Source organism: Diadema antillarum, unplaced genomic scaffold (genome assembly GCF_040938485.1).
Source record: "Diadema antillarum isolate AM-2024a unplaced genomic scaffold, OU_Dant_1.0 seq00000069_RagTag, whole genome shotgun sequence".
Lineage (NCBI taxonomy): Eukaryota > Metazoa > Echinodermata > Echinoidea > Diadematoida > Diadematidae > Diadema > Diadema antillarum.
Window position 1 is genome coordinate 2,198,679 of NW_027271168.1, and position 14,931 is coordinate 2,213,609.

The following is a 14,931-nucleotide window of genomic DNA, read 5'->3' on the forward strand; positions in this document are numbered from 1 at the left end:
GTAGGTATATATAGATAAATAGATAGACAGAATGACGGATAGATAGATAGATAGATAGATAGATAGATAGATGGATACATGCATGCATGCATACATACATACATACATGCACACGTACATACATGCATACATACATAAATTGATCTATAAGTAGGTGGGTAGATAGATAGATAAATAGATAGATAGACTGATTGATTGATACGTTGATAGGTAGGTAGAAATGTACATAGATATATAAATAGAGAGAGTGAAAGAGTGAGAAATGCTAGATTATGGAATGATTAAAGATTTAAAAAATGACATAATGGATCATAAGAGGAAGAGAGGGAGATTAGAGAGAGACAGGAAGTGCAGTGGCAGCATATTAAACAGTATTTCCAAAAATCGATGCTGACATACACGAGAGCATGGAGGCGTGGACACAAAGCCAGACATTGTGAGATATTGATTTTGGATGAAAGTTTGATAGATGAATAGATAGATGGATATGTGGATAGGTAGATAGAAAGTGAGATAGATAGATAGATAGATGATAGATAGATGGATAGAAAGGTAGATTGATAGATAAAGAGAGAGATAGATATTTAGATAAGTAGATAAATGGAGGGATAGACAGGTAGGTAGATAGATAGATAAATAGATAGATAGATAAATATATAGATAGATAGATAGATAGATAGATAGATAGATAGATAGATAGGTAGATAGATAGATAGATAGATAGATAGAGGGATAGATAGATAGATAGATAGTTAGATAGATAGATAGATAGATAGAGGGATAGATAGATAGATAGATAGATAGATAAATAGAGGGATAGATAATTCAATTCAATTCAATTCAAAGTTTATTTCATTTTTCGACAAAACATATGTTTCACTTCTTTTGATAACAGAGAATAAGGTAAATAGAACATAGTGAAATGAAAAGACTGTACAACAATTGATAGGTAGTTAGTACGTTGATAGGTAGGTAGAAATGTACATATATATAGAGAGAGAGAGAGTGAAAGAGTGAGAAATGCTAGATTATGGAATGATTGAATAGATAGATAGATAGATAGATAGATAGATAGATAGATAGATAGATAGATGAAGAGAGCGAGTCTATCCAGAGGGTATACTGAGAGAAAAAAGAGACAAGTTAGCCGGATAGAAAACATACCTGGGATGCATAATGAGAAATTAATCCTTCCGAAGAAGTGTTTGTGGAATCAATTTGAATTGAAATGGAGTCGTACGGCCGGAGATAAACTCTCTTCCAACAAAATTTGAATTTTAAGGGTTTTTGAAGGAAATAAATCCTTTAAGAAACTTCGACGAAATTCGTCAACAGATTCAGTAGTCGGAAGGTCATGCATGCAGCTCTTAATACATCAGTGGCTATGAAATTTCCGCAATTTATTGATTTAGTTTCGACGGAGCTCACTTTAATTTGAATTATTCAAGATCATCAAGTTTTCATTTTGCGTTATTTGCCGTGCTTCATCAGGCAAACTTTAAGAAAGAACTTATGGAAGCGTACGTTTACGCCATTTGGTGTGTAAGGCCCTTCGTAGAAACTGCGCGAAGCATTTTTTATTCCATTCCCTGCGATCAGAGCCTGCAGGGGACCACGGGCTAAGGTCAGTGCAGAAGAGACTCAAATAACCGGCTGCTCTTGTTTTGGTAATCTCGAGGCATGCATAATACTGGCTGGGTTTTTTTTTCTCTGTCCCCGTCGCTGTATACCCAGAAGTACACTGCACGTCACGACCCTACACCGGGCATTAATGGACCTGACTCGCAGGTCTCTCATCTGTAGAAGTACCGTGGAAGGATTGATTGCTTTCAGCGCCTGGCAACGTGAGCAACCCCGTGGTTGACTACAGGTGTCAATATCTCCTCACTCTTAAGGGAAATTCTGGACCAGTGATAAGTTATATCCCGATAAGAAAGAGTAAAATTGTATTAAAGCTAAACAGTGAAAAGTAAAGGATCAAAATTAGATAAAGATCAAGAAAGTTATTAAACTGCGAAGTTCTGCTAAATTTCACAAAACAGTTCTTGAGCAGTCAGAATGAATATGCATGTGAGAGAGGCGATATCATCACCTCCCACGTGCCATATCGTTTTTGTTTTTGTTTGTTGTTGTTGTGTTTGTTTGTTTTTGTTTACTTGCTTGTTTGCTCACAATCCTTATTTATCCGACTGATCATTATTTTGAAGTTATTCAGCCAGGAAAATGCACTTTTACAGCAGAAAAAAAAAGTATTTTTGACAACATTTTGTACGGAATCATTTTTTCAAATTGTGAGGTGATTACATGATTATCAGCTCACACATCAGGATGTTCATTTATTATCAACTATTCGAGAACAGGCACTGTTTTGGAAAAATCAACAAAAACTCACAATTTCATAACTTTAATGGATATATATATATATATATATATATATATATATATATATATGTATATATATATATATATATATATATATATATATATATATATATATAACGGTATCATGGATAGTTTGGGCGGGGGGGGGGGGGAGTGAGTCATAATGATGGGATAATAATTGGGGTTGCAGTTTATTTGATTCAACTGGTAGGTGTCAGAGGTATGTTCCATTTTGTTCTTATCTTAATCTTATTTTTTGGTTTGATTTAAGACTTATTGATTTTCTTCACTATGCCTTTATCATTATGTGTTTCACAACATTGTTATTTCTAGGAGATCTCTGGAAAACAGCTGTGTTATTTGACAAACATAGCTGAGTAGGGCTATCCTTCCGTTCATCTTATGTACTATTTTGTTTATGCAATGATTATATGTAATGTGACTTTTTAACGGAAAATAAATTCAATTCAATTCAATTCAACTTGCATCATTTTTATCCAATATTTTGATCAAATGTTCACCGTTGTATACTTGTAGAATTTTACTCTTTCTTTTCAGACTGACATTTAGCTGGTCCGTAATATCTATGTATAGGTGTATGATACCACTGAACTGCCTTGTTCCGGAACCTTGATTATACGCTTTACGGCCCCTCTTATCCCATCCCTATCCTTCCCACCAATTCGCACTGACCATAATACAATCTCAGGGCAGCTTTCTGCCCTCAAAGTACCCCCCCCCCCCCACACACACACATAAACGATACAAAACAAACACAAAATAAAGCAAGCAAAACAGCACGACAGTCAGGGACGGATCCAGAAATTCCATGAAGGGGGGCGCAAAAAAAAAAAACAAAAAAAAAATCTGGTACCACTTCCGGGTTTCATCGGCTGACAAGCAAAGAAAAAAAAAAAGCTTCAGCGCAATTTTCTAGCGCCACTACAATCGAAAATTAATGCCCCCTTTCGTTCTCTTTTCTTTTTATTTCTTTTGTTTCACGAAAATTAAAGGGGGACGTGCGCCCCGTGCGCTCCCTCCTGGATCCGCCACTGACAGTGTCTCTGTCCATACCCAATAGTCCAGCAAGCTGCTTGAATCGTAATGTGTGTCTATTTCTTATTCGCTGTGTACGTGGGATTATGTCCCAAGTGTCTATGCACGCATGCTTAATGTGGCGTAGAGTGACGAATCAACACTTCAGGAGAAAACGCCTTCAAAAGCTCTGAATAAGAAAATAATGGCAACCTCAAAGGGGAAAAAAGAGGGCAAATATCCAATTGGAACGCAAAATAACAACACAAGTACACCCTCACGCTCTCATCAAAACCTGTGGTATTGAAAAAAAAAGAAGAAAATGCTTACGTTCCTTTTTCTAAAAAAAAAAACACTGTTTTGATATCATACTGGTGAGATTCAAATTTAGCGAATGCTTTGTTCTCATTACTTTCATTCATTCATTCTTTCATTCATTTTTTTAATTTCCAATAGAAACATATAAATATATTACAGAAATTGAATACATAGATTTCATCATAATACAAAATAATGAATAAGTTTACAAAAAATTTGTAAGTATACGGAAATGTTGGAAATTGGGAGGAATGCTAAAAAGCTAGGCTTGTAGGGTGCATTCCCCCCACACATGATACAAGAAATTATATGATCGATTGACTTATATACATAAAAAGTGGATGAAACAAAGAAACTAAGACAAAAAGACCTATAACTAACCTATAATCCGAAACAAAAACCCTGAACAAATCCCTACACTAACAGACTAAGTCGCTGTCATGCCGGAAGAGAGAGAGGAAAGAAAGAGAGACAGAGAGAGAGAGAGAGTGTGTGTGTGTGTGTGTGTGTGTGTGTGTGTGTGTGTGTGTGTGTGTGTGCGAGAGAGAAAGAGAGAGAGAGAGAGAGAGAGAGAAACTTATTACGTGGAGTGAAGATAAAAGACAAAAAAAAAGATAGAAGAAGACTATAACAAGACGAGAGGTAGTGGATGGATGGAGCCGCTTAGCCGTGATTTCAACAGAATATAAAGTTGGATTTTCCAATTCTTTGCAACCATTAAAGGGTCAACACAATTTTACGATTTCATGAAATTAATATACAAAATATTAATTTTCATAATGATATTTAGATAAATTCTTGTAACTGTTCAAAATTGTTTTCTTCAGATTACTCTTAAAAGAACTTAAACTTGGGGATGCCTTTAAACTGTTACAGAGGTTGTTCCAATGTTTAGGTCCAGCAAATGTAAATATGGATGGTGTAAACGTAGTTCTAGTTAAAGGCAGATGGAATTCATCAGAGTGACGAGTCGGATATTTATGGAACGAGCTGTTTCTCGCAAACATGCTGGTGAAAACAGAGCTCTCCAAGATACATGGCAAATTATTCGAAGAGATTTTTTCTGGAGACGAGACAGTCTATCGAGGTAGGTTGGATGAGTGTTCCCCCAAGCTATGATACCATATTTGAAATAAGGTAAAATTAAAGATGAATATAACATTGAAAGGGTGGGAGTGGGGAAACAATATTTAACTCTATTAATAATACCAATATTTCGAGATATTGTGTGACAAAATTTCAATATGTGACTTCCAAGAAAGTTTATCATCAATAATGAAATCTAAAAACTTCATTGATGAAACTTCATCTAAAGCTATATCATCTATTTTTAAATTATTGGGGAGACAATTCAAAGTATTACTAAATAATATACATTTAGTTTTAAGAAGATTTTAAGACAACTTATTTGCTTGTCCCAGCGCCTACTTAATCTCCAGGCTATAGGGTCCGCTAATTAATGGGAAATCTAATCTGCCAAGTTTTCAGATATCAGTATGCAACGAACACGTCAACTCTAGTGAACATTCCTTGAATCTCCAGAGTTAAAATTCAGAGCTCTTAGCAAGAACCGCATTTATCATCTATTACGCATTCTATTGTCAGCTGCCTGATCGTAAGAACCGTTGTGAAAAACAACTCGGCTTCGGTGAGATAATTAAAGAAAAGAGACACGCTTAAAGGTCGTGAAGAGTATATTGTTCTGTAAATAGCGTTAAATTGCTAACAAATTTACGTTTTAACACACTACACTTCAGAAGTGACGGAACTCATGTTGTTGTTTTTTCTTTCGAGGAAGTCAAGACATAGGAATTAATTCCAAGACAGAAGATCTATATGTTGTTCACACAGCGTATTTTGAAGGACGAGAAGAACCGGCGTTCCCTTCTTTTGACGTCGATTGCGTAACATCGATGTAGTGTTTACAAAGTCATGCACCATACGGATTGGCTGCGTGATATTTGACTTGCATTGACTTTATCGCTATTCCGTAACAAACAATATCGTGAATATATTCATGTTTATGCGGCTAAAGCAAGAACTTTGTCAGGACTGTAACTGATCCCAGTGATAAACGTCGGGTTCTCTAAGTGATTCGCCTTTGAGTGCCCCGTTGGCAAGACATTTTTTTTCTCGTTGTTGTTGTTCTATCCAAGCCGATAAATAGTCAGTCATGTAAACCAGCCCAGTGTAATCTATCCTCACTATCAGCACAAACACTGAAATAGAAGCTCATAATGGATGTCTGAACATATATATAGTATATTTTTCATATGTCTATCTAATTTGATCTTCTAGGGGCTGTGCGTTGACGTATATCTGTGGGATAGAGTTCCAATCAGTACGGATCGTAAATGGGCGGTAACATATACACATACGGGCAAAACGTACAAACCACTCACCGTCAAGTTGAATATATCTTCATTACCACAATTAAGGCCCGTGAAAGCAACCTCCAACTGAAGGCCTTTTATCCGTGGTTATTTTTATTCATTCTCCCCCTTTGTTTTGTATTCAGATTCTCAGAGATTTGGGAGCCTTTCTTTCCAGAACTTCAAGGAAATGAAAATGCCAACACGCGCCGCGTTCCTCCCCTCGCTACGCCAAACGAGACACCCATGGGATAAGAGAGAGAGTATTATTCGATTCCATCGAAATGCTCTTAACCTCCTCTTCGACGGGAAATTTATCTTCAAGAATTCTCTTGAGCATCGTCATGGGAATGGAGAAAAAAAAAACTTTATGAGGAAAGGCACAAACTGGCATCTCGGTGTATATACATGAATATTATCGAAGTGATACCAAAGCTGTAATCTCATTCCAATTTCTGATGATATTTCCTTTCTCAAACCGTTGGTTTATTTAATTGTGTGTGTAAGAGAGAGAGTGTGTGTGTATGTGTGTGTGTGTGTGTGTGTGTGTGCATGTGTTGGTGCGTATGTGTGTGTGTGTGTGTGTTATTAAACACACACTCACACACACACACATTTCGCACAAGATAAAAGCCGAAGTTGGTTTGAAAAACAGCTTCAGCACTGCTCGGATGACGATGTCATAAATGATTTAAAGAAACACTCAAGAAGGGCTGGTAAACAACAGAAAGACAGGAAAAGACAGGAAAGTGTGTGATAACGCGTCATCGCAGACCTTGTTGTTGTACCTTTAAAGAGGCGTATAGTTGCCTTGGGCAAATCGTGCTGCGTTCATGAAACAGATGATATTCCACATCATTAATTATGAGCATCTATCGACCTTTCGTGGTTCCTCATGTCGGAAGAGCTTTTCGCATTATGAACTCGCACACGACTGCAAGGTTGAATGAATAAACCGAGCTAATGAAGTTATGGCTAACAACATGAGACAGAAAATTTTATTCGCAGACAGTGATAAACATATACAGTTGTATATCTATCTATATGTGTGTTTGTGTGTGTGTGTGTGTTCACGAGCGCTCGCGGCTGTGTGTGTGTGTTCACGAGCGCTCGCGGCTGTGTGTGTGTCTATGTGTGTCTGTGAGTACATACATACATAACAAATAGGCTAGAATTGATATAAAAAAGAAGAAAACCTGTAACAAACGCGTTCGATTGGGCTCCTTGATAATATTTGCGTGCATCGATGGTACACGCTCTTGCTATGCACGTAGAAACTAATACTACGGAAACTAATTTTAGTGTATAGACATAAACCTAGTTTTCACGGACTACAAAGGCTCTCAGACTAATTAAGAAACAGATTGCCTGACAATGTTCGAGCTTTCCATCGGGCTTTTATTCATGTTGTTTTAACAATTAAAGCTAGCTGTCTATTGGCCAGCTTGCGCAGGCAGTACCAAACACTGTCTTTCCTATCTAGTTAATAAGAGTAAATGGACAGATTATAATGACGTTACCATTATTATTTCTCTAGATCATACATTGTTCCTCAATTTACCCTTTCAGGGAACTAAATATGTCCATAATTCCGCTCCCCTTCCCCACCCCTCGTTGCAAACATTCACTTGTATAATGATATCTTCTCCTGCCGACCCCACTCCCAGTTTAAAACACAATAAACACTCCAAATTTATCGAACATGATCTATGCAATAATGGTAATCTAAAATGCGTAAATGTCATTATCTATGTACAGCTGTGTCGGTTCGTCCGAAATTCATCAACGTTCAACAAAGTGCAATGATTTTCAACTCAATTTGTATATACTGGTCGTAGATCGTAATTGTTAAGGTCGGGTCTAACTTAAAATATTTTATTAAAATGTGGTATCTTGAATACTGGTTTATGTCTATGATAATGACATGCCCTATTGCCATTAGACTTGTTATTGTATGTACTGTTACCGTTATTGAAATAATATATTATAATATCAAGTGCGTTATCGCCATGAGGTTATATAGATAATTATCTGTATCGAGATAACTATCTGTTTTGTTTTTTGTTTTTTTTTTATTTATAAAATCATGTGAAGCCTTTAGAAACTAAATTTCACATATAGACCCAAGACGTTAATCTAAATCTGAATATTTCATTTCATTTCATTTCATTTCATTTTATTTCATATGAATGACTCGTAGCATGATCAGATGTACCTAAGTGTTCAAATCGGGTCAAGCTCTATGGTTTAGCACTGAAACATCAGTACGACGGATATGATATAATAGTTATGATCATTATTACATTGACATCACTCTCACACAAACATGATAAAATCTCAGACCATAAGGGTGAAATGTTCAGTGACTCGCCTCCCATAACACCTAAGCATATTGAGATGATGTAAGAATCTATCGTATTTAAGGAGGGGATAATGATATGAAAGATACCCCCTCTTAATGGTATACATGATGCAGAATTCGATAAACAGAACAATTCAGAGCCCATTTCATAAAGTTGTTATGATAGCAATTCCCAACTAGAAAGGCAACTTCTCTTAACAACAGCTAATCAGGTAGCAGAATTCCCGTTACCATGACACTTGTCATTGAAGTAAGAGTTGCTATCATAATCATCAAGTTTTTAATCAAGGCCCAGATGTTTCACCACAAAAACATTTTTTTTTTGATGTCGTCTATGCACTCGGTTTCTCTCAACATAATCAAAGAAAACATTAACAGATTCCATTTCTGATTTTGACACTGATTGTCATGTTTTTATTGATCTCGGTGCAAAACAAAATTTTATGACTGGTGGTATAGACAAACTACTGTCAGCTTATTCAGAAATGACTGGCCACAATCATAACATTGTTTCATAACTAATATGACTCGGTGACACTGAATGTGGCGCTTAGGTACAATATTGTCATGCGATTCTAGTTATTTCATTTAAGGTCATATTCACAAGCAAATTATCAGACATTTTCGGGGGCATCTGTTTCAATGATTGAAATAAAGGTAAGACAAGTAGAGTTAAAAGCATGCCGCAGTCATCTTGTTCCAGTTTCATGCCGTGACAATAAACTTTCTCTACTTGGCGTAAACTGACAAGATCTGTTTTCCTGATAAAATACGGAAAACGCGGGTTCGTAGAAATATGACTTTAGAATAGATGGCGTTACATCTTTCAAAACAATGTTGCAAATAATAATGCAAAATAGTCTGACGTACTTAGTATTTTGCAAGACCAAAAATAAAGGCACGAATTCATTAGTTGGATTGTACCATAGCGCTCATACCTATTATGTGATCATTAGTAGACACTAATTTCCAACATGGTCCCTCTTTTTTATTTCATCAAAATAACTTAGCTTACCCCGAAGTGTAAAATGAAATTATCGGTCAACTTCCCCCAGGCTGCGTCAATCCATTTTCGTCAGATTCAATTAACCCGCGCCTTTAACCGCAGGCGGGCGCTGGAAAATAGAAGCCTTTAGTCCCTGCAATTTTTTTACGCTAGTCCGCCGCCGTTAATCAAATGCTGACAAAAATAGCAATCTCAATTCCGCATCCGATGAATGAAAGCAGCAGAGAAATTAACGTTCGCTGCTGCATCGGCAAAATCTCTACAGGGATGGGGATTTGGGCGAATGTCCGCGGAGCACATATTATCGTAAAATTACTGTTATGCATCTCGAGTGATTGTCATTATTTCATTTTTGTCTTTATCGTATCTAGACCAAGAAAATGAAGAAGTCCGGTTTCTCAGTGTGGACCGTTGGTGGTATGAGCCAACATTTCACACAGTGTATTTATAGGCCTAAACTGTGTAACGACGGTGCGTTCACATCGAACAAACACATTTCACCACACTGTGTACCACACAACGTTTTGTTTACACTGTGACTATACAGTAGGCCTAATTGCACGTCATTTCCCCTCTAGAAAGTGGTAATGTGAACACATTCCCCTTACAATGTCATCACTCTGTTTGGCACAGTGCTTGTTAGGTACAATATAGAGGAGAAAAACATCCTGTATGTCGTATCGGCGTACATTTATAGCTCCCTTAGTTTGACGGGTCTTCCAAATTTACAGTATAATTATCTTTAAACGTTCCTTGTAGGTGAATAAGATTGAATTTGCATTATATAGCAGATCATTTTCGTTAAAACCTTTTGGAAATAGATAGAGTTAATCACAATCAAAATATGAACTTGCACGACGATGATCGCGACTTGTTGACTCTCAACAAATTCTATCTAGTTTAAAATTGAAAGTACAACCAATGTTTGATGTTGACGGGTTATGATTTTTGAATTACTCTACTAGTCATATATCTTGTGTATACGCCAGCGCGTAATTCCATTTATATGGTTTAGCTGCACACCTTGATACTCAAAATCAACATGGTAAATGTTGGTGTGAGAGACACAATTGTTTCTTCAGTAATCAAATAGTTATTTATCCACACTTTCTGATTACATCGCAGCTGGGTTCACATCTTGATCGAAAACGATTTCTACGTTTAAGCTTCAGAACTTCACCCGAAATGTGATGAATAATAGTTCTTAACAGTTGTCTCTATTTGTACTGTTTTTGTGATTGAAGTAAAAACAAGATGTATAATTTTGTTTCATGTCATTTTTGATGTTTGATACATTCATTCATAGTACGATGAGTATACGATAGGCTTCCTAACTTGCTTTCACATAATATTCGCATTACAGCGGTGATATTTGGCTTTCTGATAATAATGAATGTCAAATCACAGCACACATGGACATATCAATCTTGACAGAGCATAACAGCGAAAACTGAATGCAGCTTGTGTAACTACACTTTGACAGAGGAACAAATGAGACCGTCTGAATTATATGTCCACACACTATCGATGGTGGCGCTCGATTCTCCTTCTTCCTTGCATACTTCCGGTTAATAGCAGCATGCACTACCTGATTTGACACCACATCTAGGCACAACGGAATGATTTACAATATATCTATCTTCATTTTTTCCTCTCTCTCTCATACAAACAAACACACACACACGTGAGAATCAAGGAAATAAAAAAGCAGTGCTTTGAAGCCGAAAGGTCAGTGGTGGCTTGGTGACCCGGAAGTTCTCAAGTGGAATGAGGAACTCTCTATTAATGCATTCTCTTAACTTAATTACAGTCTGTACCAGTGCACACACATCAAGACCTTGAATGTCGGTTTCATTTCTTATGCAAATTAATTACATTCGAAATATAGAATATGAACATTCAGACAGTTTATGTTCGTGCTTGTTCACCTACACAGGCTTTGGGCTATTTTCGCCGTTCCAAGCAGTATTACACGAGAAGGCATTACGTGAATAAAGCGCATATCACAAACGTTTATAGCAGGTTATGCACCATACTGTACATTGTATAATCAGCTACTTTCTGCCCAGAATCTCCACTTGAATCAATGCTAGACTTCAGTAAGACTCCATCGGTGGCATGTTGGTACATATTTGTTAGGCGTCGCATGTCTTCGACTTGAATCGAGAATCGACGGTCGTGCGACGCCACCTTGGCCCCAACGGGACGCTTGTCTGCATGCCGCCCCAACCGCGGCGATGGTTTGACTGTTGTCGAGCCGATGTCAGGAATCGGAGGTCGCGGATTGATATTAAGTGGAGGAAGCGTGCCCGGACGCGTATAGGATAACTCATCTTCGAGAAGAAATGGCGCAGATCCTCGACGCGCTAAAGTCATCGTCTTCCCACCTTCCGAAGACCGCTGCGTCGCTTCACTAACGATATCCGTCAAACTGTTATTTTCGCTGTCGCACGTGGACTCGGGGCATTTGTTATTATTTAGAAGACTTCTTGGAACGTTGATTGCATGGACTGTTTGGCTCTTCTTTAGTGGCGGAGGCATTCCAGGAAGAGAGCAACGTCGGTTGCTAACGCCCTTCACTCCTTTCTCGGGTGTCGAATGCGTAGCGGAAATCACATGATTAGGGATTTTAGCGTTTGCCGCTCTGAGCATCGAGGGATTAAACGCGTCGGCGCTCTGTCGTCGCAGCAGCGGGCGTCGAAAAGTTCGCGGAGAACGTTGAAGAGACTCGCTGCTGACTGACTGCATGACCGGAAGTTCGCTGCTCTTCTCCCTGGCGGCGTCTTCCTCGCTTTCTTCCGGTAGATCTGGGTGTGATCTACTGGGCGATATAGTGCCGGACTCGTACAAAAGTCCCATGCTTCCCCGGCGAACCAGACGCCGATTTTGCAAGCACGACTGTCCCGGAGACAGCTGTATTCGCTGAGTTCGTGGCGATGTTACCGGTGACCGCGGTGAGGTCTCCGGTGACCGCGGTGAATCAAGTAAAGCTTTTTCTCGCCGCCGATGGAGTGTCGGAGACGAAGATCCAGCGGTTAAGTTTTCGGTCGATCCTGGCACTGATAGAGAGTTTGATGACGTGTTCCACTCGATTTGTGACGGGCTGATGCACTGGTAGAAAGGGGGGCTCTTGTCAAAAGCTGGAGGGACATTTAGATACTGCTTAGTCTCCCTCTGTTGACCGCGATCATTTGTGGTGATGATAATAACTTCTTTCCCCTTTGTCTTGCACGCATCCACGAGTAGAGCTAAAACTGACGAATCTCTAGCATTTACAGCGTACACAAGTGCAGATGAACCATTCTTATCGGTTATTCTAGGATCCGCCTCGTAGGTTAGCAAGAGGGCTACCGCATCTTTACCTGCCTTCTCCATGCAAGCATACATTAGCGCCGTGCGACCATACTTGTCTTGAACATCAACTTTCGCTTTGTTTTCTAACAGAAACTTGACCATCTTTAATTTTTTGACGCATTCCTCGTCATTCTCGTACCTCATCATGCAGGCAATCATCAGCGCCGTCCGTCCGTCATCGTCCACGCTTTGGATGTCCGTTCCGCCTTCCACGAGTAACCGCGTCAGTCTCAGCTTACCTAGTCTGACCGCTTTCTGTAGAGCGTTGCCGTCAACATGCGCAAACGACGCGGCCGCGTGACCAATCTCGAATGTCGGCACTGCGGTCATGGCCGTTAAGGGGTGTAGACACAGTGTCATTTGGTGTGAGACGGAGAGCCTGCGGTTCAGAAGAACTGGCAAAACGGACTCCAAGAGACGGGGACTTGCTACTAGCGATGTAAAGAATCACGTTCTGATGCGTCTGAGCAACTTGTACTGGACTCTATAGATATTGGCGCCTGGAAGGAGTTTATTCGCTTATCAGAATAGGCGATTATTGGCAATGGTGAACTTGGCAGTAGATAAACGCTCGTTATACATCACTAAAGTCACACACTGCGTGCATGCAATACTGCTATCCACGCGTTTTATTCGCACCTCACCCAGGTAATTAACACTTGCATGATTGTGGCTTAGGTTAGGCCGTGCTGCCGTAAACGCTTTCCACGCAGGCCTATGGTTTCACGGCAACGCTGCCACTATTGCTCCTGACGTTCAGACCCAGTGACCTGTGCCGGCTTTAAGTGTTTACACGAGCCATATCTCCACATTCCATCTTCAGAGTTTATGGTCCCCCTGGTGGTATTTACACGAGAAGAGAGAAAAGATGCCAGCTGAACATAGATTCCACTTTTTGCACGGTGATACCGCCCAAAACGTTGATTGATATTGGGAACGATTCAATAATTCGTAAGGTGCAAGAGAAAGACCAGTCCTGGTTTCAAACGAAATATCCTGCCAGTTATCAAAACACCGACTTGTTCGTGCTTATGCCAACTTATTCTTTATTTCCTAGTGAGCCTCAGAGAGTTATCAAGCTTCGATGGCAATTTAATGAGAGAAAGTGATCGATTATCACAAGGCTTTACTTGGTCGGAGAGGAAAATCAATTTCAAGAGGACTTCGAAATTAAAGAGTACATAATATAGTTGATGCAACTGAAGAATCCAAATAGAAGTATCTTCATATCAGCAGTAGATAACATGGAGTCATGTTTAATGAATGGTCGCATTGAATGTCCTTATGAAGCCAGATTCAAGTTTTCCTGACTAAATTTACGAGTTTCCCGCCATCAGCGTTTAACCACTTGTCAACTGGTCACAAACAACCCCTCCACATGACGGCTGCAAGCAATATAAATCACATCAGTAGTCATTTTCCACGCAGGTGTCCACTTTATCAGATCGTCAAAAGCCGGGATGGTTAACTTGTCCCGTACACTGGCTTCGGATGATTAAACAATGAAGGGAGAGTATTCACAATTACCCTGCTTGGCTGGTTCTCTCGAGCTAACGAAGAATTACATCCTTTCCGCATCCCGCTCATAAATCGTCTGTTCGCCCAACCAGCTTTGCGCTGAATGCCATGGTATCCGGCGGGCACGCGTTGAATGAAACACAGACTTATACACACACACGCGCACACACACACGTACTCACACACGGAGCAACTTACAAATATGCATCCGAACGTCGTTCCTATGCCGTTCAAGCCGCACACACACACACACACACACACACACATTGCCATATGAAACATTAATGGCAACGAAGGTACTTTGATGGCCGTTTTATAGGCTCTCTCTGACAGTCGTGGCAGATGAAAATGGTGGAGTAAAAAGTCAAGTGTCAGCTGCGGGTCTGTGTTACATGCTATCTTTCCCCCTAAGCATTGCCACGAGCCTCCTAGCAGCAGAATTCAACTGCATTTCCTCAACCAGGATTAAGATGGATATGCGGTGTCCATAGAGATTCACTCCAAGTGTTTGGAATCTGAGATTTCCAGCCCTCTGTATTTCACGATACGTTTTCCCGCAATTTTACGAGCAGATGCTTCATACT

General features: G+C 39.4%; 1 protein-coding gene across 1 annotated transcript; it reads right to left on the reverse strand.

The window, feature by feature from the left end:
• Nucleotides 1-11,488: 11,488 nt before the first annotated feature.
• LOC139725977 (ankyrin repeat domain-containing protein 34C-like) lies at nucleotides 11,489-13,189 on the reverse strand. The gene has a single exon (XM_071637060.1). It carries the CDS (start codon nucleotides 13,187-13,189, stop codon nucleotides 11,489-11,491), a length of 1,701 nt encoding a protein of 566 aa, XP_071493161.1.
• Between the last annotated feature and the right edge of the window lie 1,742 nt (nucleotides 13,190-14,931).

Coding starts and splice junctions, on each gene's coding strand:
- LOC139725977 (XM_071637060.1), bottom strand. CDS start 13,189: ATGACACTGTGTCTACACCCCTTAACGGCCATGACCGCAGTGCCGACA.